Source organism: Triticum aestivum, chromosome 1B, assembly GCF_018294505.1.
Source record: "Triticum aestivum cultivar Chinese Spring chromosome 1B, IWGSC CS RefSeq v2.1, whole genome shotgun sequence".
Classification (NCBI taxonomy): domain Eukaryota; kingdom Viridiplantae; phylum Streptophyta; class Magnoliopsida; order Poales; family Poaceae; genus Triticum; species Triticum aestivum.
This window is the reverse complement of record NC_057795.1, coordinates 547624519-547649155: the sequence shown is the minus strand read 5'-3', so window position 1 is coordinate 547649155 and position 24637 is coordinate 547624519. Positions and strand designations below refer to the sequence as shown.

The window sequence follows — 24637 nt, the reverse complement described above, 5'->3', positions numbered from 1 at the left end:
TTGTACCGGGAAGCTTCCAAAAGGTTCTAGAGGATTCCGGAGGGTTCCGGAAGTCCACAAGTGGGTCCACAATGATCCAATGGTTAGCATGGGCTGCGGGGAGGCGCACTGGCCTTATTGGGCTAGGCGCAACAAGTCCTCAAAAGCCCATGTGGCTAGGGAAGGCAAAAAGGGAAGGAGTCCTGGTAGGAATAGGATTGGACTTGGAGTCCAAGTCCTCTCCCCCTTAGCTGCTCCCTAGGGCTTGGATTGGTTGTTTCCTACACCCCTCCACCTATATATAGTGGGGATGGGTGCCCCAAGAGGACACACCAAGCCCTTGGCGCTCCTCTCTCTCTCATTACTCCGTAGTTCCACCACCTCATCCCGGTGACGCTTAGCGAAGCGCTGTCGGTGCTCCAGCACCACCATCACCACCACGTCGTCGTATTGGTTGTGATCCCATCTCTTCTCCTCTCTCGCTTGCTGGATCAAAAAGGAGGAGACGTCATCGAGCCGCACGTGTGCTAAACTTGGAGGTGTCGTCCGTTCGGCACTAGATCGGTTGGATCATGATCGGGTCGCGAAGAGTACTACATCAACCACGTGATAAAACGCTTCGTCTTAGCGATCTACAAGGGTATGTAGATGATCTCCCCTTCTCGTAGCTATACATCTCCATGGATTGATCTTGCGTGTGCGTAGAAAATAAACTGTTTTCCATGCAACGTTCCCTAAAAGTACGACACCACAACAGATGCAGGAGAGGAGGTAGGTAATGGAAGATGCACATCCATGTCCAGGCAACCAAATAAGAAAGAAATAAAAACTCATGTCTGGAGAAATAAGAAAGAAATAAAAACTCATGTCAAAAGCCAGCGTCTAGCTAGCCGAGAGAGAGCCACACCGTGTAACCGCTTGTATACTTCTCTTCTGCCCTTCATATTCTTGAAGGCTTTGCTATTGAAGATCTTCGTTGTTGTTGTGGCGCCATGAAATGTTTGGTGTGGATACAGTCATTTCTATAGTATGTCGATCACAGATTTGATCACTTTAGAGTTTTTCTTTTTCCTCGCTTAGGCATTTCTTTGGTCTTATATGAATTTGCTATTTGCACGCGGCTTTTATGTGTACTTGTGTTTGTGTGTTTTGTGCTTGTGTTATACTTTTCATACTTGAATCACATGTTCTTCTAATTCAAACTCTAGCAAGCATCCACGGCTACTAAAAATCATTAAAGTAAACCCAACCATAGCATTAAGTGTAAAATCCCCTTTAATCCCATACGCAACAATCATTTTACTCAGGTTTAGGCTACCGTCATCCTAGCAACCCACTATAAGCGACTCATGAACATATTGCAACACTCTACAGCAGTAATCCCACACGCTTGCGCGACATGGAGGGCACCATAGGGAAGCACCATATTAACATACTATTCATATTAATCACACCATACCACAATTAACATGTAAGACAAAAGAAATCTACTCAAACATCATAGGATGGCAACACATCATTAGATAATAATATGTGGCATAAAGCACCATGTTTAAGTAGAGATTACATCAGGAATGGAGAGGTTACACCGATGCATAGAAGGGGGGAGAGTTGGTGATGAAGGCGGCGAAGTTGTTGGTGTATATCGTCGTCATGATGGTTCCCCCGGCGACGCTCCAGTGCCACCCGGAGAGAGAGGGGAGAGCTCCCTCCTTCTTCTTCTTCCTTGGCCTCCCCCTAGATGGGAGGAGGGTTTCCCCTCTGGTCCTTGGACGCCATGGCTTTCGGAGGGTAGGAGACCCTTCGAGATTGGATCTCTCTCTCTCTCTCTCTATATATATATATATATATATATATATATATATGTGTGTGTGTGTGTGTGTGTGTGTGTGTGTGTGTGTGTGTGTGTGTGTGTGTTTCTCTTATGTTTCGCGACCCTGTTTTCTAGCCCTTCACCGGTTTTTAAATATCCGAAGATATGTAACTCTGATTGGGTTGAAATTTTTTAGGGGGTTTTTATCCGGATATTAGCTTCCTTGCGGTCGAAGGACACCCCAACCAACCTACAAGGTGGCCACAAACCTGCTCTGCACGCCCCAGGGTAGGGGCGCACCATGTGAGCTTGTGGGGCCCTTTGAGCATTATCTCGCATTGATTTTAATGCCAAAAAATCCCATATATTCCAAAAAAAGCATCGTAACTTTTTATCGCATTTGGAGTTCGCTTGATATGGATTTTCTGTGAAATACAAAAACATGCAAAAAAAACAGAAAATGGCACTGGGCACCAGATTAATATGTTAGTCCAAGAAATCATATAAATTGTTGCCAAAAATATGTGAAAGTTGTAAAATAATGGTATGAAACAATAAAAAACTATAGATACGACGGAGATGTATCATCCTCTAACCCACTCTTCAAACACGAAATATTTCGGTGTCGCTTCCGGATGGCTATACATGTGTTCAATCATATCCAGGAGGGGGTGTTGGTGTACGATAATTATTTCGAGTGCAAGGAGGATGCCCTGGGAAAGGTTGGCTTCTCCTCTTATCGGAAATGCACTGCAACTATTCGGATGTTTGCATGCGGAATACCCGGTGATCTTATTGATGAGTATGTCGCATGAACAAGTCCACATGCTTAGAATCCATGTATAGGTTCTGCAAGGCTATGGTAGCCTTGTTTGGCCTGGAGTACTTGAGAGAGCCAACTGCTCCAGATACAACCCGGTTGTTGGCGATCAATGCTGAAAGGGGTTTTCCTGGGATGCTTGGTAGCATCGATTGTATGCACCAAGACTGGAAGAACTGCCCTAGTGCTTGGCAGAGGCAGTATAGGGGCCATGTGAAAGCTTGCACTATCATACTTGAGGCCGTGGCTTCACAAGATCTCTCGATTTGGCACTCTCTTTTCGGCATGCCCGACTCTCACATTGACATCAACATGCTTCAACGCTCTCCGGTCTTCGCAAGGCATGCAGAAGGCAACTGTCCAGAGGTTAATGTTGATGGCCAGCACTACAACAAAGGATACTACCTAGCTGATGTTATCTATCCTCAGTTGACTGCCTTTGACAAGACAATCCCCAATCTGATAGAAGAGAAGAGGCAGAGATTTTCCTAGGCACAAGAGAGTGCTAGAAAGGGTGTGGAGCGTGATTTCGGTGTTCTTCAATCTCGATGGGGCATCATTCGGTATTCTGCTAGAACTTGGAGCACCAAAAAGTTCTGGGAGGTGATGACTGCTTGCGTGATCATGTACAACATGATTGTAGAGGATGAGTGTGAGGATGAAATCTACATTCAGGGGTTTCAATTTCAAGGTGAAAATGTTGTTCCCGAGCATGGGCGAGCGGGAAGGTTTGCACAGTTCACTGAATTTCATCACCAAATATGTGATTGAGAAAGTCACATTCAACTACAAGATGATTTATATGGACTCACCTTGGTAACCAATAGATGTATCGGCTCTTTTATCTTTCAAATGTATTTGTGACAATTGAAATTTTATTTGGTTTCTAAACTATGATATTTTATTTGGTTATCAAACTATGAGATGTTTGTATTTGGTTGAATTGTGTAACGCTGGGCAATTCTTTTGACATGTACAGAAAAGAGAAGAAAAAAATGGCCGCATACCAGACGCTCGACGAAAATGTGTCCGCATGTTGGTCGCACTATCAACTCAAACGCGGATCGGGACACGCTGATCCAAACGGACAAAATGGGCGTTGGAGTTGCTCTAAGAGGCCCTCTGCTTTTCTTTTCTTTTTTCTTTTTTGAAACTGAGAGACCCTATGGTGCAAGCAACAACATTTTTGAGCATATGGGCCAGGTTCACGTAGGCTAGATGGGCCATTAACGGATGGTTAGTCCTTACGGACACCGGTGTGGCCTGGAGACTGGAGTGCGGTGCGGACGGGGTTCCAACCCGCAAAAATGCAACGGATCGAACTCACGGGGTTGGGTCGAACCCACACTTGTCACGAACAGGAGCACTCTTCCCGTTCCCACACGCCGCACTCCGTTCCCCGATTGGTTCGCCGCCGCCGCCCCCGTCCCCGTCAACCTCCTCGATTCCGGCCGCCGTCTCTCGGCACCACCCGAGCCGCGCATGGACATCGACTCCGAACCGCCCGCTGAGAGCAAGCCTACCCAGATGGACCTCGAGGACCAGGCAAGCCGCCGCCGCCGCCCAGCCTTTTCTTCGTGGAATTTCCCCCCTCCCTTTTTTCAGGGTTTTGTTTCTGATTGTCTCTGGGCGTGCGCAGGCGGACGCCGAGGGGAAGGGGAACGACGAGGAGCTCGCGGACTCCATCGGGGGCCTATCCATTGCCCCGGGCCGCACAAACTTCAAGAAGAAGCCGGTGATCGTCCTCGTCATCGGCATGGCCGGTGCGCTCGATTTCGTTCGCCACTATTCAGTTACAGTACTACAATTACAGTAGTACGGATGGCCCAGCGAGCCTGTGACATGTTACCTTTTGCTGAGAGAATTTGGGATTGGAAGCTTACTGTTCTGCTCTAACAATGCAGGGACGGGGAAGACCACCTTCATGCACCGTCTGGTGTGCCATATGCAGGCATCGACGAACATGAGGGGATACGTGCTCAACCTTGACCCTGCGGTGATGACGCTGCCATTTGGGACCAACATTGATATCCGCGACACCGTGCGTTACAAGGAGGTGATGAAAGAGTACGGACTCGGTCCCAATGGTGGCATTCTTACCTCACTCAACCTCTTCTCAACCAAGTTTGATGAGGTACCCATCCTATTTCTATATTGTACGTCTAGAATGATAATGTGCATTCTTGAAATACTCTGTTAGGCTATAAAATGGATGATGACTGAACTGTTTCATGCGTTCTTTTTGGTAATTGATTCATGTCAATTTCTACCATTCAATGTAAACTGTTGCATGAATTGTGCTTAATTTATAGATTAATGCTGAGCTCATAGAAAATTATTTGATTGCGCGTTGAATAATGTCAACTTCTTTCTGCAAAATTCTTGTACCATTCAGCTAATGTATGTCCAATATTCATCCTTGCAGGTTATATCTGTTATTGAAAGCCGAGCAGACCAGCTGGATTATGTGCTGGTGGATACCCCAGGGCAGATTGAAATCTTCACTTGGTCGGCTTCAGGAGCTATCATAACTGAAGCTTTTGCATCGACATTTCCAACGGTTGTTGCATATGTGGTTGACACCCCCAGGTCAACAAACCCTGCAACCTTTATGAGCAACATGATGTATGCGTGCAGTATCCTCTACAAGACCCGTCTGCCTCTGGTGCTGACATTCAACAAGGTTGATGTAACCAAGCACGAGTTTGCTCTTGAGGTAGGTACACCCTTGTGATGATTTCAGTTTCGCTGTTCTTGATTATGTACACTGGTATTGCATTTAGCTACTATCATATATATTCCATACTGTGCAGTATGCAGTGTGCACTGGTCCTCCTTTGGGTATTCTTTTGTCAATATGTCACATTTGAGTTGCCATGCTGACACGTATGGTTTAGGTTTATCGAATAATCTGTATTGTGAAAAGTGAAATATACTTACAAACAGGGTTTTCATCTGTTCCGTGTCCATGATGTTTCATTCTTCAAAGTTTTTGTAACTTGGCCTTCAATTTTTTTGCTTGACCAGTGGATGCAAGACTTTGAAGCATTTCAGACAGCTTTGGATTCCGACTCATCATACTCCTCTTCATTTACCCGGAGTCTCTCCCTTGTGTTGGATGAATTCTACACGAAACTACGCTCTGTTGGAGTATCAGCGGTATCTGGCACTGGAGTTGCTGCATTTTTTGAAGCTATAGAAGCAAGTGCCAAAGAATACATGGATACTTATAGGTTTGTCCTCTATGATAGATGCCAAAAAACTTATTAGTTACTCTTATCTAACAATCTTTATCAGGGCTGATCTTGACAAGAGGATTGCTGAGAAGGAGAGACTAGAGGCTGAGCGCAGGAACGAGAACATGGAAAGACTGAGAAGAGATATGGAGAAGTCCAAAGGACAAACTGTGGTGCTCAGCACTGGTTTGAAGGACAGAATTCCCTCTTCAGAAATGATGGACGATGTGGACGAGGAGGAAGAAGAGGAGGCGGTAGAGGATTTCAGATTTTGCGAGATTGATGATGATGATGATGAAGATGAAGACGAAGGAGAAGATGAGGAAGTGGCTCATTTTGGCCTTTAAGGTACTCCCTCCGTTCTCCGTGTATTAGCTTTGGTCAAAGTCAAGCTTTGTAAACTTTGACAATGTTTATAGACAAAAATATTAACATACACAATAACAAATCAATACCATTAGATTCATTATTGAATGTACTTCCACATCATATAGATTATTTATGGTAAATGTTTATAACAAATCAATACCAAGTTTGACTTCAGTCAAATCTAATATGCGGAGTAAATAAAAACAGAGGGAGTATTTAAATATATTTATAGCACTTCTCTTTATAATGCGCTTTAAAGATGTTGTCATTAGTTGAATACTATCTATCTATCACAGCCATCCGTGCATTGATTATGCCTGCACTCTAACATAATCATGAATTAATGGGGTTCGAGTGGTTTTCCTCAAGGGATATACATAGGCTATATATCTAATTAATATACGGATTCACACTTGGTGTGCAGTTTCATTTTGCAAATCTGAAATCTCAGCGAGGGTGACGTTATAGTGCCGGCTTGAGATGACTTTTACAGTTGTTGTTGATAGGATGAGTGTATGACTGTTGATTTTCCTATGAATGGAAAGAAGATTCTATCACTCCATTCTGATGCCATGAACCTGTCTTGACTCTTGACAGGTCGATGGAATCGAACAGAAGAGGGCGCTTGCTTCTGGAGGACCCTGTCAGGAGTGGCGCTTCTGCTTCCAGGTTCTTAAGGTGGAAATGAAGTGCTGTTCGATATCACTCTGTAGGTCGCTGACCGACTGACGCTAGCAGTAGCCTGTAAATCAACTTGCACCACGTCGAACCCGCTGGAATGAATCAATCCCATTCCCATCCCGTCGATGAATTGAATTGTTTTCGCGTACTAGGTATGAATTGTCTCCTTGACTTGTCATGCAAACAAAACAATCAGCCGTGCGTGCAGCCTGTAACATAAATGCTCTCCCCTGATCTGCCATCGCCGCACCGTCGGCACGACGTGACGCCATTGATTCCCAGGGAGAAAGAAGGCACGCGCTCTACTTTGAAACTGATATTTTTTGCTCGATCTGAATGCCTGCCCGTGTGAACAGCTGTGTGTGGACTGCCATGCGGTGTTTCCCGGATGTGCTGCTTCAAGCACTCTCCACCAACATCTCGAATCATGCGCCTCTACACCTTTCCACTTCGGCCCCCTTTTGCCCGAAGCGCAGGTTCCGTTTTGAGTTATTCTGGACCCAGCTGGATGGATTTGAGCAGGCTGTTAAAGATGCGTGGGTGTGTGAAGACGATATTGTTGATCCTTTCAAGAGGCTTGACCAGTTACTTAGAAACACCGCATCAGCCCTTCAAGCATGGGGGCAAAAGAAGACTGGAAACATTAAAGTTCAATTGGCTGTGGCGAACTATGTCATCCTTAGGTTGGACAGGGCTATGGAGGCCCGCGCCCTTAATTGAAGGGAGAGATGGTTGAGGAGGTCCCTCAAGCACTCGGTCCTAGGGCTTGCCTCCCTCCAACGCATCATTGAAAGACAACGCTCTAGACTGAGATGGATCCGAGAAGGTGATGCCAATACTAAACTCTTCCAAGCAGTGGCAAACAGAAGGAGGTCTAAGAATTTCATCCCTCATATCAAACACAATGGGGAGTTGATTTCCTAGCAAGAAAGGAAGGAGGAGATCTTCACCGAAGCTTATGAGCAGTTGTTGGGTCGTGCCGTTGCTAGGGAAGAAAATGTGGATATGGACTTCCTTGACATGGCTGTGCACGATCTCGCGGATCTTGATGTGATCTTCACAGAGGATGAGGTGTGGAATACCATTACGGAATTGCATCCGGATCGGGCGCCTGGGCCTGATGGGTTTAGCGCCGCTTTCTATCAAAAAGCTTGGTCCACAATTAAGAACGACGTCATGGCGGTGCTCCTAAAGCTCTATGTGGGTGATTGGCGTGGTTTCGGCAAGCTTAACCGCGCCCACATCGTGATGATTCCGAAGAAGCCGGACGCCGAGGAAGTGGGAGACTATCGCCCCATCAGCCTCCCTCATAGTGTGGCCAAGATTTTTGCTAAGTTGCTTGCGAATAGAGCACGAAGAAGAATGAAGGAGATAGTCACGGCAAATCAATCCGCCTTTATCTGCGGGAGGCACTTGCATGACAACTTTCTTCTTGTTAGGCAAGTTGCCAGGAAGATTCATGCGCGCAAGGAGGCTAGTGTGTTCTTGAAGCTTGATATCTCAAGGGCCTTCGACTCGCTTAACTGGGTGTTTCTGTTCGAGGTGATGAGGACCAAAGGCTTTGGCCACAAGTGGTGCACTTGGATCTCGATCCTTCTCAAGACGGTTAGCACAAAGGTGATTGTTAATGGAGTTCCCGGTAGAAGTTTCACCCACGCCAAGGGACTTAGGCAGGGGGATCCGGTTTCGCCTTTGCTCTTTGTGATCGTCATGGATGTGCTGTCAAGAATCATGATCAAGGCTGAGAGTTTTGGAGTTTGCAGTAGCTTCACTGGCATCGCTGCTCATCAATCTGTGTCGATCTACGCGGATGACGTGGCCCTGTTCGTTAAACCCCGGGTGATGGACCTCACGTTCATCAGATCCGTGTTACACGCATTTGATGCAGCCTCTGGCCTATGGGTCAACTATCAGAAGTCGCTAGCCATCATGATCCACGGGAACAACATTGACCGGGACCGGGTCGAGTCCATTCTGCATTGTCGGATGGGGAGTTTCCCTTGTAAGTACCTTGGCCTTCAATTGGCCATTAGACAGCTCTCTAGGACGGAGTGGCAGCCCATGATCGACCAAGCCAAGAAGTCTGCCCCGGCCTGGCAGAGAGGTCTGCAAAGCCTATTCATCATTTCATGGTCACGGAAGCTCCCGCTTGGGTGTTTGAAGAGTTAGATCAATGGATGCGCTCCTTCTTCTGGGCCGCCAAAGAGAAAGTCAACGGAGGTCAGTGTTTGGTGGCTTGGAACTCAGTTTGTAAGCCCACGTGGCTTGGAGGTTTGGGCGTGCGCAACATGCAGCTACAAGGCTTGGCGTTGAGAGTGAGGTGGGAGTGGCTGAGAAGGACGGACCCTGAGAGGTTGTGGCAAGGGTTACCCATGGTTGTGGACAAAGAGACTCGAGCGGTGTTTGATAGCTTGGTGCACATTGAGGTTGGAGTGGGCAACAGAGTTCTGTTCTAGAGAGATAGATGGATTCACGGCTTTGTGGTAAAAGACATTGCACCGCATATACATGCCTTGGTGGACACAAGAACGATCAACCGTCGCACGTTGAGGAAGGCTTGCAAAATGCTAGATGGCTGCTGGACATCTCCGGTGAAGTTAACTTTGGTGGTCATTTGCAACTTCTTCACCTAAACCTTGCAATCAGCATGGTGAACCGTGACCCCACTACGGAAGATTCTTTTTCTTGGCCGGCTGATCCTTCAGGATGTTACACTGCCAAATCCACGTATCACAGGCTCTGTTTGGGTGCGGAGAGGGTCCCTTACGCCGCATGCATTTGGAAGAGCTGGGCCCTCCTCAAGTGCAAAATATTTATGTGGTTGGCAGTTCAGCACCGGATTTGGACGTCTGATCGAAGAGCGAGGCATGATCTTCAGGACGCTCCTTCTGTCTGCTATACGTGCCTTCAAGAAGAGGATAACGCGGAACACATTCTTGCTCAATGCGTTTACGCGAAAGAAGTGTGGCACTACATTTTTGAGGCGCTACGCCTTCAGGGCAGCATCCCGAAGCCGGAGGACCGCTTTCTGGAGTGGTGGTTAGCTAGGAGAGCCCATTATAGAAAGGGTTCCAAGCGTGGTTTTGACACAGTGATCATTGTGACCGCTTGGGCCTTATGGAAGCAGCGCAACGCTAGAGTGTTCCACAGGACCAGTCAGCAGATGACGGCGCCAAATTTGGCCCTCGCCATCATTGCGGAGCTCAAAGAATGGAGATTGGCGGGTTTGGGAGGAGGAGGCTATAGCAAGTTTTGTGAGAGTGTTGGCATAGGATAATTGTAGGGTGTGCTAGGGTGTGTCTTCCCGATGGAAGCTCGCTTCCATCAAAAATCTTTTGTATATTGTGCTTTGTTCTTCTCTTCTGGAAAAGTAAGGTACGCATTTGGCGTACTCTCGAAAAAAAATTATGTCTGTCGTCCTCATCCTCCTCCACGCAGGCGTCGTCGACCGGTCGTGGAGTGCGCCGCCGCGAGCGCATTTATCGTCGGACAAGGAAGAAGAAGAGTGGGAGGAGGAGAAGATGGACGTTCCATTCCGTCAGTAAATGGGAATGGCGGGATAGATAGACCATCGCGCGTTCGTTCGTTATGACCAACGGACTGGTTCTAACCGTGCTCCTGCTGCCGTCATTGCTAACAACAAACAGCCTCCAAAGCTAGCTAGCTAGGACCCCATCCTCATCCACAACACGTACTGGAAGGCACAATGCTCGGGGCCATTGTTTCTCCCATGAACTCAATCTCCATTTTGCAGCAAGAAATTCAAATGTCCATTGTAGACGCACGGAAGTTCATGTTAGGGAAGTCGACACCAAACAGAGCTTTCTTAGTGGTTGGAGAGCTTGATGGGACGCGAATTCTCGTATCCGCGTCCTGCGGATTCACGCTGCTTCATTCATTTCAAATTCTCACCAAATTTCACGTGAAATACCTGCGAATCCTAGATAGATAGATATACATGCCCTTGAAATGCACCGAAAGTTGGCAGCCGCCGCTCGCCACGTACTCCGCTCATTCGATGGCACACAACATCTGGTGCAGCCCAGTTGCCACCTCCCCCACGCTCCACGGCTATATAAACACCGCCTCCGATCCTAGCCATTGGAGTACTACAGTCCAAGCCGCACCGCACCGCTCGCCAGCCTCCTCCCTCTCGTCCGCCTCCGCATTAACTCTTCGCCCACCGCTTCCCAACAAACCCGCCGCCCGCCCTTGACCGCGGCAGCCATGGCGCTCGCAGCGGCACCACGCCCGCGGTCGGCGCCGGCCGTGCTGGTCGCGGCGGTGCTGCTCTCGCTTTCGCTGTCGATGACGCCCGCGACGGCGCAGCACGTGGCGGTGCCTCCTTCGGCTCCCCCGAAGGCGGCGGCGGCGGCGCCTGGGCCGGCCGCGGGATTGAGCGCGGCGTGCCTCAACTCGCTGGTCAACATGTCGGACTGCCTGCCGTACGTGCAGGCCGGGAGCAAGGCGCGGGCGCCGGACAAGCCGTGCTGCCCGGAGCTGGCCGGCATGGTGGGCTCCAACCCCGTCTGCCTCTGCGAGCTCCTCTCCGGGGCCGCCGACTCCCTGGGCATCGCCGTCGACTACGCCCGCGCGCTCGCGCTCCCCGGCGTCTGCCGCGTCGCCACCCCGCCCATCACCACCTGCGCAGGTAATAAACTAACTCGAGCCCTTCTGCTGCAGGTTGCCGCTGGATTTGCTGCTCTATGGGTCTCTCTTGAGGTGGATTTGATTTGTATGGATGTTTTTCTTGCAGCAATGGGCTACAATGTTCGTCTGGGCCCATCTCCGGCGCCCGCGCCGGGATCTCCCTCGCCCATGTCGCCCAGCGGCAGCCCACAGTACCCTGCTGGTAAGCGCCGCCGCATGCAGTAGTAGAATTTCAGTTGGGGGTTCAGTTTAATAATTCTTTCTGGCTGCCCAAGAGTCAAAGACCAAGATCAAGGATTAATGCAAGAAATTGATGGTACTAGGTAGTAGCATTAGTTAAATATGTAAATAAAAAAGAAGCGAAAAACAGAAGTAATGCTAAAACATTCAGTGCTCAGTGGCCATACCTATGCTCGTAGGTACAGAGTACAGACACACAGTCATACACACAGTTCCAGTTCACGTGCTTGTCATCACGTAGGAGTACTAGCTAGTGCCATGGAGCCGAGTACCGTAGTGGTATAGTAGTCGTACAACTAATACTATATGCCATCTCAATCGCAGGTCCTTCGCCGTTCGCCTCGCCGCCGGAGTCGCCCAAGCCCAGCCACGCGGCGCGCCGCATCCACGCCGCCGGCGTCCTCGCCGCCCTCGCCGCCTCCTTCGCCGTCGGGATGGCGCTCTTCTAGGAGGGCAAGGCCAGCGAGCGAGACTGTTAACCGTTCGATAAAAATCTGTCGCGTGAATGTCATGGACATGCGTTCTCCGTCTCTAGTCTGTGCGTTAGTACTCCAGTATGATGATTCTAGGTAGATAATACAGTACCAGTTATTTCCCGCCAATATGTTACTGTGTGTGCTAATCAATTGATCTGTCGCTCACTGATAAACTCGTTCGTGACGTGAAGTGTTGCAACTCTCAATAACATTGGCGTGTGCGCATGCGCCCTCATAGCTTCCTCGTGACACCCGAACAAACATCCATCAGTCGCATCAACTAAGCGTGCTCCCGTCCGGTTGCCATGCTCCGTTACAACACGAAATTCCTTCCAATTTCCTACTAACACACTAGTAGTATGAGTGTGTTCATATCGCAAAGTCAGGCACGGCAGCAACCGTAAAGGCATCCCTCCATTTGTAAATGTAAGTCTTTTTAGAGATTCCAATGCGTATGTTCATCCGTACATCTGTTTAATAGCTGAACCGCACCGGAAAAAAGTGGATCAACCCTCCTCTTGCCGCTCCCGCGGGCGACAGGGGAGGCCTCCCGCCGCCGCAGGTTCCCGTCCCCCCTTTTCCTTCAGTCCCCTCGCCGTCGCCCAGGCGCGTCGGCCAGCGAAGCCTGCCTGGCGTGGGCGGCGGCGGGACGCCTCTCCCCTTCGTCGTTTGGCTGGCACGGGACGGCCAGATCGATGGAAAGCGCTGGGCTAGCGTGGGGCACGACGGTTGGCAGCGGGCGCTCCTGCCGGCGGCGTGCGGTCGTCCTTTTTAGAGATTCCAATGCGTATGTACATCCGTACATCTGTTTAATAGCTGAACCGCACCGAAAAAAGTGGATCAACCCTTCTCTGCCGCTCCCGTGGGCGACATGGGAGGCCTCCCGCCGCCGGCGGTTCCCGTCCCCCCTTTTCCTCCAGTCCCCTCGCCGCCGCCCAGGCGCGCCGGCCGGCGAAGCCTGCCTGGTGTGGGCGGCGGCTGGACGCCTCTCCCCTTCGTCGTTTGGCTGGCACAGGACGGCCAGATCGATGGAAGGCGCTGGGCTAGCGTGGGGCACGGCGGCGTGGCAGCGGGCACTCCTGGCGGCGGCGTGCGGTTGGCGCGATGACGCTATGAGAATAATTAATAAAGTGGCCGTATGCATCGCCCAGATGCAGAGGGTCCTCCTCCTTTTCTAAAAAAATGTAGTCTTTATTGAAAAAGACTTGTATTCAGGAACGGAGGGAGTTCTTAGTAGGAATTTCCACGTTTGGGGGCGATGAAGCATTGAATTGAAAGGCGGTTGGTTGCGAGGATTGGAGTGCTCGATACTTTCTGCAAGCGATTGCAATGAATGAAAGGCATCACCAGCCAGCTGCAGCAGTTCCGTGCAAACCGCCTCTTCTTCAGCATCATCACACCACGGGCAAGCGTCCAACGACATTCTCTTCTGTGCACATGACATGAATGATTCAGTTCGTTCTAATAGTAGCACAGTAGTACAAAAAATGAGCACAAAACCAAAGGAATCGGAGATGTTCGTCAAATTCAGGGTAACACGTGTCGGTGCTACATATATATACCCGTACAGCACAAGAGTGAGAAAAGAGATTACAGTCCCTACAGTCTTCTACAGACAAAAATGGCACCACAAGCTCATGAAATCTGCCATGGACCAACTCTAACAACGAACTCATCTCTGCCTGCCTAGCACAAACCACGAACACTAATCAACAGGGTCTGTCCTCTGATACTATCTAGACATTCATCAATAAATAAACACTGGTAGCCAGGAACCAACTTGTCATCAGGGAGTAGCAAGAAACTGGTACCATCTGGACGACCAAACCTCGTGGGATACCAGCTCAGTTCGACCCGCCATTGCTGCTCCTCCATGAACCCCAACTTCAGCAACAAGCGGCGTTCCAAGGATTCCATTCCAGCACTAACACACGTTGCAGCTCCTTCTACAGTGACCGGGCAGCGCCGTGGTTCCCACCATGTACGCCGGGTTCTTTGTGCACTCTCCCAGCGCCGCCCACTGCGAGCAGCTGTTGTTGTTGTCCGTGCAGTTGCCTGGTGTGTGATAGACCTTGTCAAACGAGGCCACGCGGATCCATTTCGTGGCCGACCACTTCTCCCCCTTGATGACCTCGCATCCGCCATGGAGGCTCGACGGGTCTGTCTCGGCGTCCGGCCGAAGGTTGAAGAACAGAAGGGCGTCCCCTTTTCGTGGTTTCACTAAGGAACGATGGATACAGGTGCATGTCAGTCAAGAAATGTTTCGGGTGTCTAATTAATAACTCGCGAATTAGGACCGCCAAAAAGGAAAAGAGCATGAAAATTATACCTGCAATTCCTTTCTGTGCACATTCTGACAAATCTTTATGGTGTGATCCTTTACGTGCCTGTTTGACAAATGAATAGGCATACCTAGGAATAAGTACAGGAGTCATCGCAAAAATAAAAGAACACTACGGTGCTAATGGCTACTTGTGACTGGCTCAGACGACAAATCAGCAATCTGACACATTTTCTATCTTATTGAGCACCACCACTGTGAAGAAAGAAAATTTACCTTGGCTAAGGGGAAAACAGTTTCCCCTCCTTCTGCAACGTCGGTCAAGTACAAAAGTACAGTAGCTACACGATGTCCACCACGGATAGTGTTAACACTGTCGGTGAAGAAATCATAGTGTGGTTCATACTTCTCACCGCGCTTATACCTTAGAACTTGCATATCTTCACCGTTCTCTGGTCATTTTATAACACTTATAAGCAAAACTAAAAACAGTAAGACTCTCAGACCCTTTGAAGTTCAACTTTCTACCATACACATAAAATTGGAAGATATAAACAGAAGTGCAGCAAGCAAACAACCCTGAAAAATCCTCTTTATCAAGCCAAGGATTTTTATGACATGACATTCAAAGTCCAAACTAATGCTAATGCTCAACAGCAAAAAGAAGAGGAAGGTTTAAGCTTCCAAATTAGGCCATATAAAGGTCGTTTCACGGTGCTGTAGTGCATTGGGTTTGAGTGTTTGACACCACAACAGATACATGATATGTCGAAGTAACAACACGTAGCTGTTCTACAGGTTCTCAAGTCAAATGTGGACATGATCAAAGAGGATAAGACACCATGGCTCCTAACCCTTTGCATTGAAAACTTGTGCAGAGCACAAAATACAATTAGGAAAACAATGGAAATGGTGAACATAGTGTGTGACATGTTATTGTAGTTTGAGCATAGAATTTGGCCAGCTAGTAGAATGTACCACCGTAGGGTAACTAGGACAGACAGTATGATGTTTTAGCTCTTTTTCTACACCTTGAGCTACTAGATACACTTGTGTCTCCGTGTGAAACGGCTTTATACTTCATACTATTTTCTTAACTTTTTTAGGGAACTCCTTTCCTAACTTGATGGAAAGGCAAAAGTTCTACCTCTTTCGGATTTATTTTTTATGTTTCAATGAAGATCTGTCCACAGTTTGGTTAGGTCCGCTGGACTGGATTGTAACCGGCTAACAAAGGTGCTCCCCTATCAAACTCAAATACAATTGACAAATGAAACATATTTTTATTCTCTACAACTGCAATAATAAGCACCCCCGAAATGCATGAATAGAAAAGTGCAATGTTATTGTCTCACAACCTTTTGGAAGAAATGTCCATGCGGCAATTTTATCCTCTATACCAGCAACAATTGGATCCTGCAAGTTTGGACACGATTGATCATTTAGATGAAAAAAAAATGTAAGCAACAAAAATACCTGAACTGTACTGTACTAATGTACCCCAGCTATGGCTAGTCACTAAATAAAGAAGATATTGTTGCCTTGAGAAATAAAAGAACATGAAGAGTACATATATAGAGAGTGCCCTATAAGAGAGTACATATGACATGAGTAATTGCTATGGAACATGAAAATTGTACTGCATAAGATGCTGAGCTCAAATGTCAGATGAAACATGCAAGAGAGATGATCAATCCATGGAATTTTCTTTTCTAAAATAATGCCTATGAGCTGAAAAGCAAATGGCCAACCTGGCCCTTGCTGATGAAGGTGCCGGAGCTGGTGCGGACCTCGCTGAGCTTGCTCTTGCCCGACGTTTCATCGGCGACCGCCGACCTCTTGAGCTCCGCCCTCGCCTAAACAAGAAGGAGAAGCCCAGAATCAGATACACCCCCCACAGCAAGAGCTCTCTGGTTTCAATGGGGACTGGGAGCAGCGGGAGAAGCACTGACGAGGGAGACGAGGTGGTTGGCCTCGTCGTCGGTGAGGAAGTGCGGGTAGAGGAAGGCCCTGCGGACGCCATGAAGCACGTATCAGCCGTCTGGTTCGACGACCCCGCCCAAATCGAGATCGGAGGCGAGATGAAGCAAGGCGAGCGTAGGGGCGGTCGGAAAAAAATCGGCTGACCTGGGATACCAGGAGATCTGTCTGGAGTGGTGCGGGTAGACGACGGGGGCCGGGTACACGGAGCTTCCCCTGCCGCCGCCGCCCCCGGCAGCGCCGCGGCGGCCGACTAGGAGGAGGAGGACCGAGAGGAGGGACAGAGCGGAGCCGGGAAAGGGAGCCCACGCCCGAGGCCGCGCCATCGCGATTAAGCCGACGCTCTCCCTCGCTGTCTAGCCGACGCGGGCGACCAATGGAGGTGGAGAAGAGGCCGCGGCGCGTGGCGGAGAGCGGAGATGCGGCGACGGCGGCGAGGTGGAGCCTGGGAGTGGTCGCCAGTCGCCACGCTTCAGGTTCAGGGGAATGGAGGGAGTGGGGGACTGGGCTGCGGGACGGGAGAGATCTGCGCCGCTCACGTGGCAGGATCCGTCGATCCGACGGTCCTCACGCAGCGAAGAAACGTGCGCGCACACCGGGCGAAATCACCAAGGGCACCGACCGCCAAACGTGCCGCGCGCCTGGCAGACAGAGATGTCGTGTTCCACCGGCCCCGTGGAGTTTTTATTTAGTGTTAAAAGTCTGCATCAAATCTTTGATATTATAGTGATAGCTTTGAGTTGAACATCGACTTTCTAACTAGAAAAACCCTTTCTGATCTTTGAAATCAGCGCCTCAGCCTCGTCCGGTCGTTTGATGAAATAATTGTGCTCCAAAGTCGGGGTCGACGACGTGGGGAGAGCACTGGACACCGTCGTCGTGGCCATAACCGTCGATTTGAAGTAACTGGCAAGGTTTTGTTGTAAGATTGAACGTGATGCCTATCCAGACTCTGTATTTAAAGCCATCCGATTCAACATCGTATGATGTTTTCACAAGAACGTGTCGAGTCTAGGGCTCCAATCCGGATGGGTTGGTTTCACCACAAGGAAGCTAGCCACTATATTAGGATTAGCTTATGTATTCCTATACTACCTGTAGACCTGATTTTCAGGTTAAAACGCCCGTTTGATTTATGAAGTCTTGTGTTTTGTTGAATTAATTTAAATCGCAAGCAGCTTTTATGGCATAGGTAGTGATGCGATGGTTTTTGGTCAAAACAAAAAAGATGTGATGAAACACAAATTGTGGATATAATATTTCTGAACTCAAATCCTTTATCATTCGACATCATCTTTTTTTCCGGCTTACAGGCCATGAACTAAGTTCAAGAATTATATTCTCTTCGAAAAGAAACATGTGTAGTTTATTTGGGGTTTTTCCTCTACTTTCATTGGAGCAAAGCTTTCCTCAAATACTAACTAAGAACAGCAGACACGCAACGGCAACAGATGCAATTGACTGAATCAGATCACGAACATAAAATGCACAGAAAAAAGCAATAATATGAATAGCACCCACAAGAAATGACCATCATGCTGATCTTGTGTTCATTCACAAAATGGAAAATCAAGATGAGAAAAGAATATACTGTACATTTTGATCAGATCCTTGTTTTACTGCAACAAAAAAAATTTTGCGAGTAAATTCATTGTATTACTCAAATCACAGTGTCCACACAATTAGCACCGGCTAGCTCTAAAGAATCTGACAGATCAGAACCAAACCAGGTCATAGTTCTGCCCTAAATTCTAGCAAATTTAGCTAAGCTCAACCTTGCGGTTATCACAATATCGCGTGAAATACTTGCCAAGTCTCTAATTTGAATTTCAAGCCATCCGACTCAAGACCGCATAACATGATGTTTTTCGCACGAATATATTCTTACAATATTTGTAGACCCAATTTTCAGGTTAAAACTCCTCTTTGACTTATGAATTTTTCTGTTTGTTGCCTGAATTTAACGGTTTCATATAGAAGAAACCATATGGGTTGAAGCACCCTAGCTGCTTGTGTGGTTTTATGTATAAATTCACAAGTGGCTTTTATGGCATGGGTAGTAATGCGTATGTTCTTTCGTTAAAACAGAAAGATGTGGTTGAACACGAATTGTGGGAATAATTATTCCTGAACTCAAATCCTTTTAGCATTCTGCATCATCTATTTTTTGGCTTACCAGGTCATGAACCTAGTTCAAGAATTATGTACTTCCTCTTTGAAAAGAAACATGTGTACTTTATTTGGTGTTTTCTCTCTACTTTAACCGAATGAGATCACAAACACAAAGCAAGGAAAAAAAGAAAGAATAAGAATAGTACTCACAAGAAATTACCATCACACTGGTCTTGTGTATCAAGATGAGAAAGAATGTATTGTACAGTTTGATTGGATGCCTTCTTTCAGTACAACTTTGCTCCAGGCAAAACTTAAGCTTGACACATCTACAACTACAGTGGTTTGTAAGACAAAACTTGCAAAACTGTGCAGAGGCTTCCCTGCTCTACCCGAACCAACAAAAAGAATATCGTGGAAATTTCTGAGGTATATAACCTAATCACTTGCCATTTGAAAACTACATGTGATTACATTTACTGTACAACATAATAATCACCTTTCTCTTTGTGAGAAAACAATTTGCTGGAAACAGATACCAAGCGGCAGCCGCAGAAAGTTTCCTCGGCACCTTCCTCCATGAGTGGCATGACATGAGCCGATTTATTTTGTGGTTTTGGTCCCAGCACCTGCAGTGTTATGATCATACTTATTAACTTGTCTATGCATATACTGGAGTTTCCATTGCTTTACGTAAACTTTCGTAGGCGCGATTTATTTTGCACAGATTAACTGAAAAGAAAGAAGGTGCACACCTTTGGTAACCTTATTCTTACTCGTCGGTAAGAGCTCTTCAGCACCAATTCTAATATTAGTGTTAGATGTGCGCCTCTTTGATTTGCCGTCCAGCAAATACACTTCCACAGTGAATGATCCACAGACAGGACGATGGTCAGAAAATTTAGACTCCCCACGGAAGTAGGATGACTGCGCAATCCCATCTCCATGCCATAGTATTCTATCACACCTGGACAAGTTGAACTACTTAGCGTACACGAATTGATAACTCATTAATAGTTCATTGTATAATTAGGTCTTAAATTGCAAAACAAAAAGATACATCGACTTAATTGTAGACTCAGATTTTTAAACCTCTTTTTGGTAAGTTATATGATGATGTGAATAGTTCTATTGTTTTTGCTTCCACAACTTTAACCAATGTGCTTGTGCTAATATACCTGGTTTCATCTCAAGAGAACAAACTATGTCTAAGCTTCTTCTGGCACACAAAGATGGGCATGCATGATTACTCGTCGTACACAGGTGTGTATATAACTTGTGGTCATACCGTCATAATTAATTTTTAATACTACTGAAGGTTGTCAGACCTGCTAAAGTAGGAGTTATTTGTAACATAAAATGGATTAATATGAACAAGATAAATACCAGGCTGGGGTTCTCCTCTTTTTCTTTGAGGTTGCAGTTTCTCCAGAATAAGAATCTGAGTTAAAAGTGTACTTGTATGTGGGAGCAAAATATATCTTCTCTTCGCTCCAACCCCTGAATACCCTTCCAGAATTGCGCTCAGTGTTAAGCTGAAAATGAAAATTCTACAAAGTCAAGTCTTTTCTCATTCCATTACTTTACTTGTTTAGTTCCTCGTTGGGGAAATTGAGTTGCGCTCAACTAATTACAAAAAAATGGGCGCCATTTTTTTAGGTGCTTACTTGATCCTTTTGAAAAAGGGCATCCCAGTTATTTTCAGTCAGAAGTTTCTTGGTATCTTCATAGCTCAGGGAAATACGGTAGTTCAGATCCCCCAACCATATCACCCGGCTAAAACAAATAGCACAATAATCAGATAACAGCACAATAAAATAAAAGCTTTAAAATAATTGTAGCATTAGTATCTTACTCATGGTCAATAATTTTTTCAGGGATTCTTTGCCCAGCTCTTCTGCAAATTCTTGGAAACTGCGTGGCCCTCAGTATCTCTAAAACATCTGAGTTGCGCCGCAACTCATCGCCTTCTTTCTCACCTGAAGCCAAATGGCTACAGATGAAACAAAAGCTTGTCTGGTGCAGTGTCATGCTCACTGATATACATCCCTGAAGCCAAAAAGTAAGTGCAAGGCATAAAAGAATTAAGGGATCTACCATTTAGGATGCTTCAGAGTTTTTTCCAGTTCTGTTTTTTCTGGCGGAGTTGTTATTGTTGTAGCCAAATGTTGAATCCGATAAAGAACATGATACGAGAAACAGAGCATGGGCATAGTACTACATAATTGTCTTTGTTAATGTCTTTGCGACTATCATAACATTTTATCTCGCATCTTTAGTTCCATAAAAATTTAGGGCATGCTACACCTTGCATAATCAAAAGGAATTACTTGAATACAGATTCAGTTCTAACCTTGTTTCCAAGATAACCCATTACTCCACGGCCTACACATGATGTCCTCACATGACCGATATGCGGCACTAGTTCTTTCTTTGCCCATACTGTGACAAAAATACCAACCATTCGTTTGCAAGATACGAGGTTATATTTTAGCTGATCACTAGAGGCAGAAGCGGACGAAATCACTCCATCAACCACATAACCAGAAGCATTATTTGATCTGTCATCAACTTCATCTTCTTCCGAAGAGTCGGTCTCATTAATGTATGCTTGTGGGCATCCAAAGCAAGCATCTTTGTAGGATTTCCTGGGCATTTCAACTGAGCAGTTGCAGATCTTGAGCAGTTTTCTCTGAGTTGGCATGTAAGGCTTCCTGATAGATTTTAAGGAGGACTGGAAGATTGCAGAACCAGAGCGGTTGGAGAAAGAAGCATCAAGGTTCGATGAAGATCGAGAAGAGGTTGAATCAAGGGATAGAGATGGCTTGTGACAGAAAATATCAGCATCCCCGTCAATTGTTCTGTTTAGCGTGCGGTTTATAAGAGCAAGCCATCTTGCAGCTGGTTCGTTGTCTTCGATCACAAGCACATTGCCAGCATTGAGAGGGACAATTTCCTGAAAACTGTGTGAACGATAGAAAAAACATGTAAGAATGTGGTCTGTTCACTGAAACAAGACAATTTAACTCCAAGGAAAATACAGCTTATTGTGATAAAGATTAAATGCCAGAATGTCAATAACACCCAAAGGACTGTAAGAAACCAAAAAAAAGGAAATGATAACCTAGTGTTTTTTATTAATTCACATTTAGTACGAGTTTATGAATAGGGGGAGTGAAATGTACAGAAAGTATGTAAGTCTACCACTGTGTATTCTTCTATGAATTTTCAGCACCGCAAGTCTGCAACTACTAGTATTGACAGGCGTACATTTCAGAACTGCGAGAAACAGATGGATTACATACCCTAAAACATAAATATCTGAGTGGTCATCTGCAGGAATGAAGTCGTCCAGATTCAACTCAGCGGTAGGTGTGTTTCCTCCAACGTTCCATGTAGAAATAAATACCCTGTATAATGAGTGAATTTAAATAAAATTCAAGAGACCAATATGATTTCCAACTATAGAGTGACACATAACTGAAAATGCAAGTTAGGGTGTTTGACCTGACCTAAAAGATTCAATTTTTATGACACTTGGAGAACGGGCTAGAAAATGGCTCAGACGCATGCTCCTAACCTCACGCATGCTCCTAACTTCTGCTTTCAATTAGTCCAAAGAAACACAAGAATAAGCCAGTCAAATAAAACCAGCAGCATCGAAAGAGTGATCCAGTGCAGCAAAGTGCCAGATAGAAAACTACCTGAAAGTGGTCTGAATGGGGAAGAAGATTGTGCCTTGGAGGAGCTTGGTGCAGACTTAACTGCAGATGACAAGAGAACATGGAACAGTATCATCACGAAATCCTATTAACATGGTACCGAATTCGATACAAAATGTCAAAATGTGTATTCTTGAATCTTGAACACATGAATTCTAGCATATTCCATTGAACAGGCTGCTTCTTCGTAGCACTGATTATACGAAGTTGACAGAGGCTCAATGGACTTAATGAACTGACAACCAACTTAACAAAAAAAATTTGAACCCAGATGAACTAAATTTTGATAAAATTGCGCTCATCTATTTGTTACTTGTGATCACGTTGCTACAAGACAGTGACTCAATTATTCAGCTTCCAAAAGAATTAAGATTAACTACCAGCGGAGGAGCTTGGACGGTCTGTCTTCTTTGCGGCTTTCTTATCTTTCGCCCCAAAAATCTTTGGACGACAGCCCTAGAGTACAATGATGTAAAGCCAAATTCTTAAGTCAATGATGTATCTCTGAAACTAAGAAAGAGGAGCAAAATGGGGTGAAACAAGAGACACATACCTTCATCTTTTCATCATCTGGAAACGCCATTCCCTTTGAAATCCGCCGAAAACAACCGAAGCTTATTATTCCCGGCTCAAATCTGACCGCATTATTTGGTAGAAATTAAAGATTGCCCGGTTCATCTCAAGGAAATACTAATTAGATGAACAGGGGGGTAACTCTGACATCAGCACAAATAAATAGGGGGAAAAAAGCATGTACATATACTTGTCCCAGAAAAAAAAAAGAGGAAATGAAGGAGAATATTTACACCCCAAAAGAACCTCCTGGATCTAAATTGTTCTTCAAATTCAAATTCAAATTCCTTCACTCTAGACGTGGAAGAACAGATATATGGCCCAAGCAAAAGTAAACAGAAGCCTTTCACATCAAAAACAGCCCCCACATCCACAGAGCACGCCCTTTCCAAAAAGTAGGCTACCTATCTGTATCTGACACACGGGATCTTGAGAATCCACTGCACATTACAGCTCGCAACAGAGAGACAGAGATGAACAGGAGAGAAAACAGCACAAAATGAAACAGAAATCACAGCAGTGCGGAGGCGAAGCAGGAACCCACCGAATCAGCAGCAGTTTTGCCGCCAACAGCAAATCCGGCCACCGCAGCGCCGCCCGGGAGAGCCGTGGACTGAATCCCTCCTCCCCCACCAGAGGCGCAGGGCCCTCCTCCTAAATTAACCAAGAAGGAGCTAGCCCAACGACTCCTCCCCCTAACCACCGGGAAGGCCGCGACAAGAAAGGCGAGGCGGATAGGAGGAGGAAGAGGAGCGGCGGCGCGGAGACGACGACCCCTGGAAGCCGGGGCGGGGTCTGCAGGTGCGGGAGGAGGAGGCGCACGGTCGAGGGCACGGCGGCCATTACCTAGGCCGGCCCCGCACCCCCCACCCGGCCCGGAGAATTAAACTATTCTCCCCGGACAACTGTCCCGTACTGTGCACAGCAGCGGCGTCCTCTCCTCCCCTCCCACCCGAGAAAAAAAGAATTCACCTCCCCCTCCGCGGCGTTTGTTTACGGGCGGCACGACGCGGCATGAGCACGGCGGTGGTGGTGGACCATGGGAGGGAATGAGGAGCTTGGGCGGCGCACGTGCGGCGGGATTGATTGGGTTTTGGCGCGCGGCGGAGGGAAGGTGGTGGTGGAGGCGGTTTGGGTTGGTTGGTTGGTTGGTTGGTTGAGTTGGCCTTGGAACCGCTCGTTGTCTGCTGCTGGTCAACGGTGGACACAAGGACAAAAGGGGAAGCTTATTTTATGTGGTGCCTCGTTGGTTCCGTGTCTGACACTTTCTTTACCCGGCCATGGCTGGCTTTTGGCTGAATCATTCCGTTTCCAAGCAGTGGTTCCTCACAAATCACAAACCAGATTAAAGAAACACCAATCTCAAACAATAGTGTGTGTACTTGAGTAGGTGGCGCCATATAGGGCGAGACTTGAGAGGACTGGTTCTGAGGAGCGACTCGGCAAGGCTCGGCACCCCGGTCTAGGGTTTAGGGTTTGTGTCCTGCTAAGGAGGCGAGACGGCGGCGGCTACCTAAAAATGGAATAAAGGTCTCACCGTCTAGCCCCTGTTCTGGCGGTGCATCTAGCATCGTTGTTGGACGCGTGGAGGTGTGTCTCCGGCAGATCTATCTTTCGTGGATTTGCTCGGATCCTATTCGTCTACGTTCGTGTGTCTCCGGATTGAATCCTTCCAGCCTATGTTATTCTTCATTGGTGGCGGTTG

At 47.0% G+C, this 24637-nt stretch overlaps 3 protein-coding genes across 5 annotated transcripts; 2 read left to right on the top strand and 1 right to left on the bottom strand.

Annotated features, from left to right (window-relative positions):
• Positions 1-3934: 3934 nt before the first annotated feature.
• On the top strand, positions 3935-7046 carry LOC123094506 (GPN-loop GTPase QQT2). The gene is made up of 7 exons (XM_044516497.1): positions 3935-4157; positions 4252-4375; positions 4517-4746; positions 5038-5328; positions 5640-5845; positions 5910-6196; positions 6815-7046. The coding sequence occupies exons 1-6, from the start codon at positions 4095-4097 to the stop codon at positions 6193-6195; spliced, it is 1200 nt and encodes a 399-aa protein (XP_044372432.1). The 5' UTR covers positions 3935-4094; the 3' UTR covers position 6196; positions 6815-7046.
• A 3948-nt stretch (positions 7047-10994) lies between these two features.
• On the top strand, positions 10995-12390 carry LOC123137485 (non-specific lipid transfer protein GPI-anchored 11). The gene is made up of 3 exons (XM_044557266.1): positions 10995-11549; positions 11655-11750; positions 12113-12390. Exons 1-3 carry the CDS (start codon positions 11126-11128, stop codon positions 12235-12237), a joined length of 645 nt encoding a protein of 214 aa, XP_044413201.1. The 5' UTR covers positions 10995-11125; the 3' UTR covers positions 12238-12390.
• A 1378-nt stretch (positions 12391-13768) lies between these two features.
• On the bottom strand, positions 13769-24049 carry LOC123137466 (probable prolyl 4-hydroxylase 4). Of its 3 annotated transcripts, XM_044557258.1 has the most exons (19): positions 23477-24049; positions 22913-22994; positions 22740-22815; positions 22342-22401; positions 22150-22237; positions 21943-22047; positions 20991-21600; positions 20493-20686; positions 20305-20413; positions 20024-20172; positions 19403-19604; positions 19177-19266; positions 17901-17934; positions 17837-17847; positions 16297-16401; positions 15904-15961; positions 14822-14997; positions 14594-14651; positions 13769-14484 (listed from the first exon to the last, which is right to left on the bottom strand). In XM_044557258.1, the coding sequence occupies exons 2-19, from the start codon at positions 22940-22942 to the stop codon at positions 14189-14191; spliced, it is 2451 nt and encodes an 816-aa protein (XP_044413193.1). In that variant the 5' UTR covers positions 22943-22994; positions 23477-24049; the 3' UTR covers positions 13769-14188. The 3 variants fall into 3 exon arrangements, with proteins under 3 accessions (XP_044413193.1, XP_044413187.1, XP_044413179.1); XM_044557244.1 differs by lacking the exons at positions 13769-14484; positions 14594-14651; positions 14822-14997; ... (2 more) ...; positions 17837-17847; positions 17901-17934 and having other exon boundaries at positions 18844-19266; positions 19393-19604; positions 23477-24045; XM_044557252.1 differs by lacking the exons at positions 17837-17847; positions 17901-17934; positions 19177-19266; ... (9 more) ...; positions 22913-22994; positions 23477-24049 and adding exons at positions 16498-16555; positions 16673-17040.
• Between the last annotated feature and the right edge of the window lie 588 nt (positions 24050-24637).

Excerpts from the sequence above, each read along its gene's own strand:
- LOC123137485 (XM_044557266.1), top strand. The coding sequence starts at position 11,126 with ATGGCGCTCGCAGCGGCACCACGCCCGCGGTCGGCGCCGGCCGTGCTG. Across the intron at positions 11,550-11,654 it reads GCCCATCACCACCTGCGCAG|CAATGGGCTACAATGTTCGT; the intron begins GTAATAAACTAA and ends TTTTTCTTGCAG. Across the intron at positions 11,751-12,112 it reads CAGCCCACAGTACCCTGCTG|GTCCTTCGCCGTTCGCCTCG; the intron begins GTAAGCGCCGCC and ends TCTCAATCGCAG.
- LOC123137466 (XM_044557258.1), bottom strand. The coding sequence starts at position 22,942 with ATGGCGTTTCCAGATGATGAAAAGATGAAG. Across the intron at positions 22,402-22,739 it reads CCGTCCAAGCTCCTCCGCTG|TTAAGTCTGCACCAAGCTCC; the intron begins GTAGTTAATCTT and ends TGTCATCTGCAG. Across the intron at positions 14,998-15,903 it reads ATGGACATTTCTTCCAAAAG|AGAACGGTGAAGATATGCAA; the intron begins GTTGTGAGACAA and ends TAAAATGACCAG.
- LOC123094506 (XM_044516497.1), top strand. The coding sequence starts at position 4,095 with ATGGACATCGACTCCGAACCGCCCGCTGAGAGCAAGCCTACCCAGATG. Across the intron at positions 4,158-4,251 it reads AGATGGACCTCGAGGACCAG|GCGGACGCCGAGGGGAAGGG; the intron begins GCAAGCCGCCGC and ends GGGCGTGCGCAG. Across the intron at positions 4,747-5,037 it reads TCTCAACCAAGTTTGATGAG|GTTATATCTGTTATTGAAAG; the intron begins GTACCCATCCTA and ends TCATCCTTGCAG.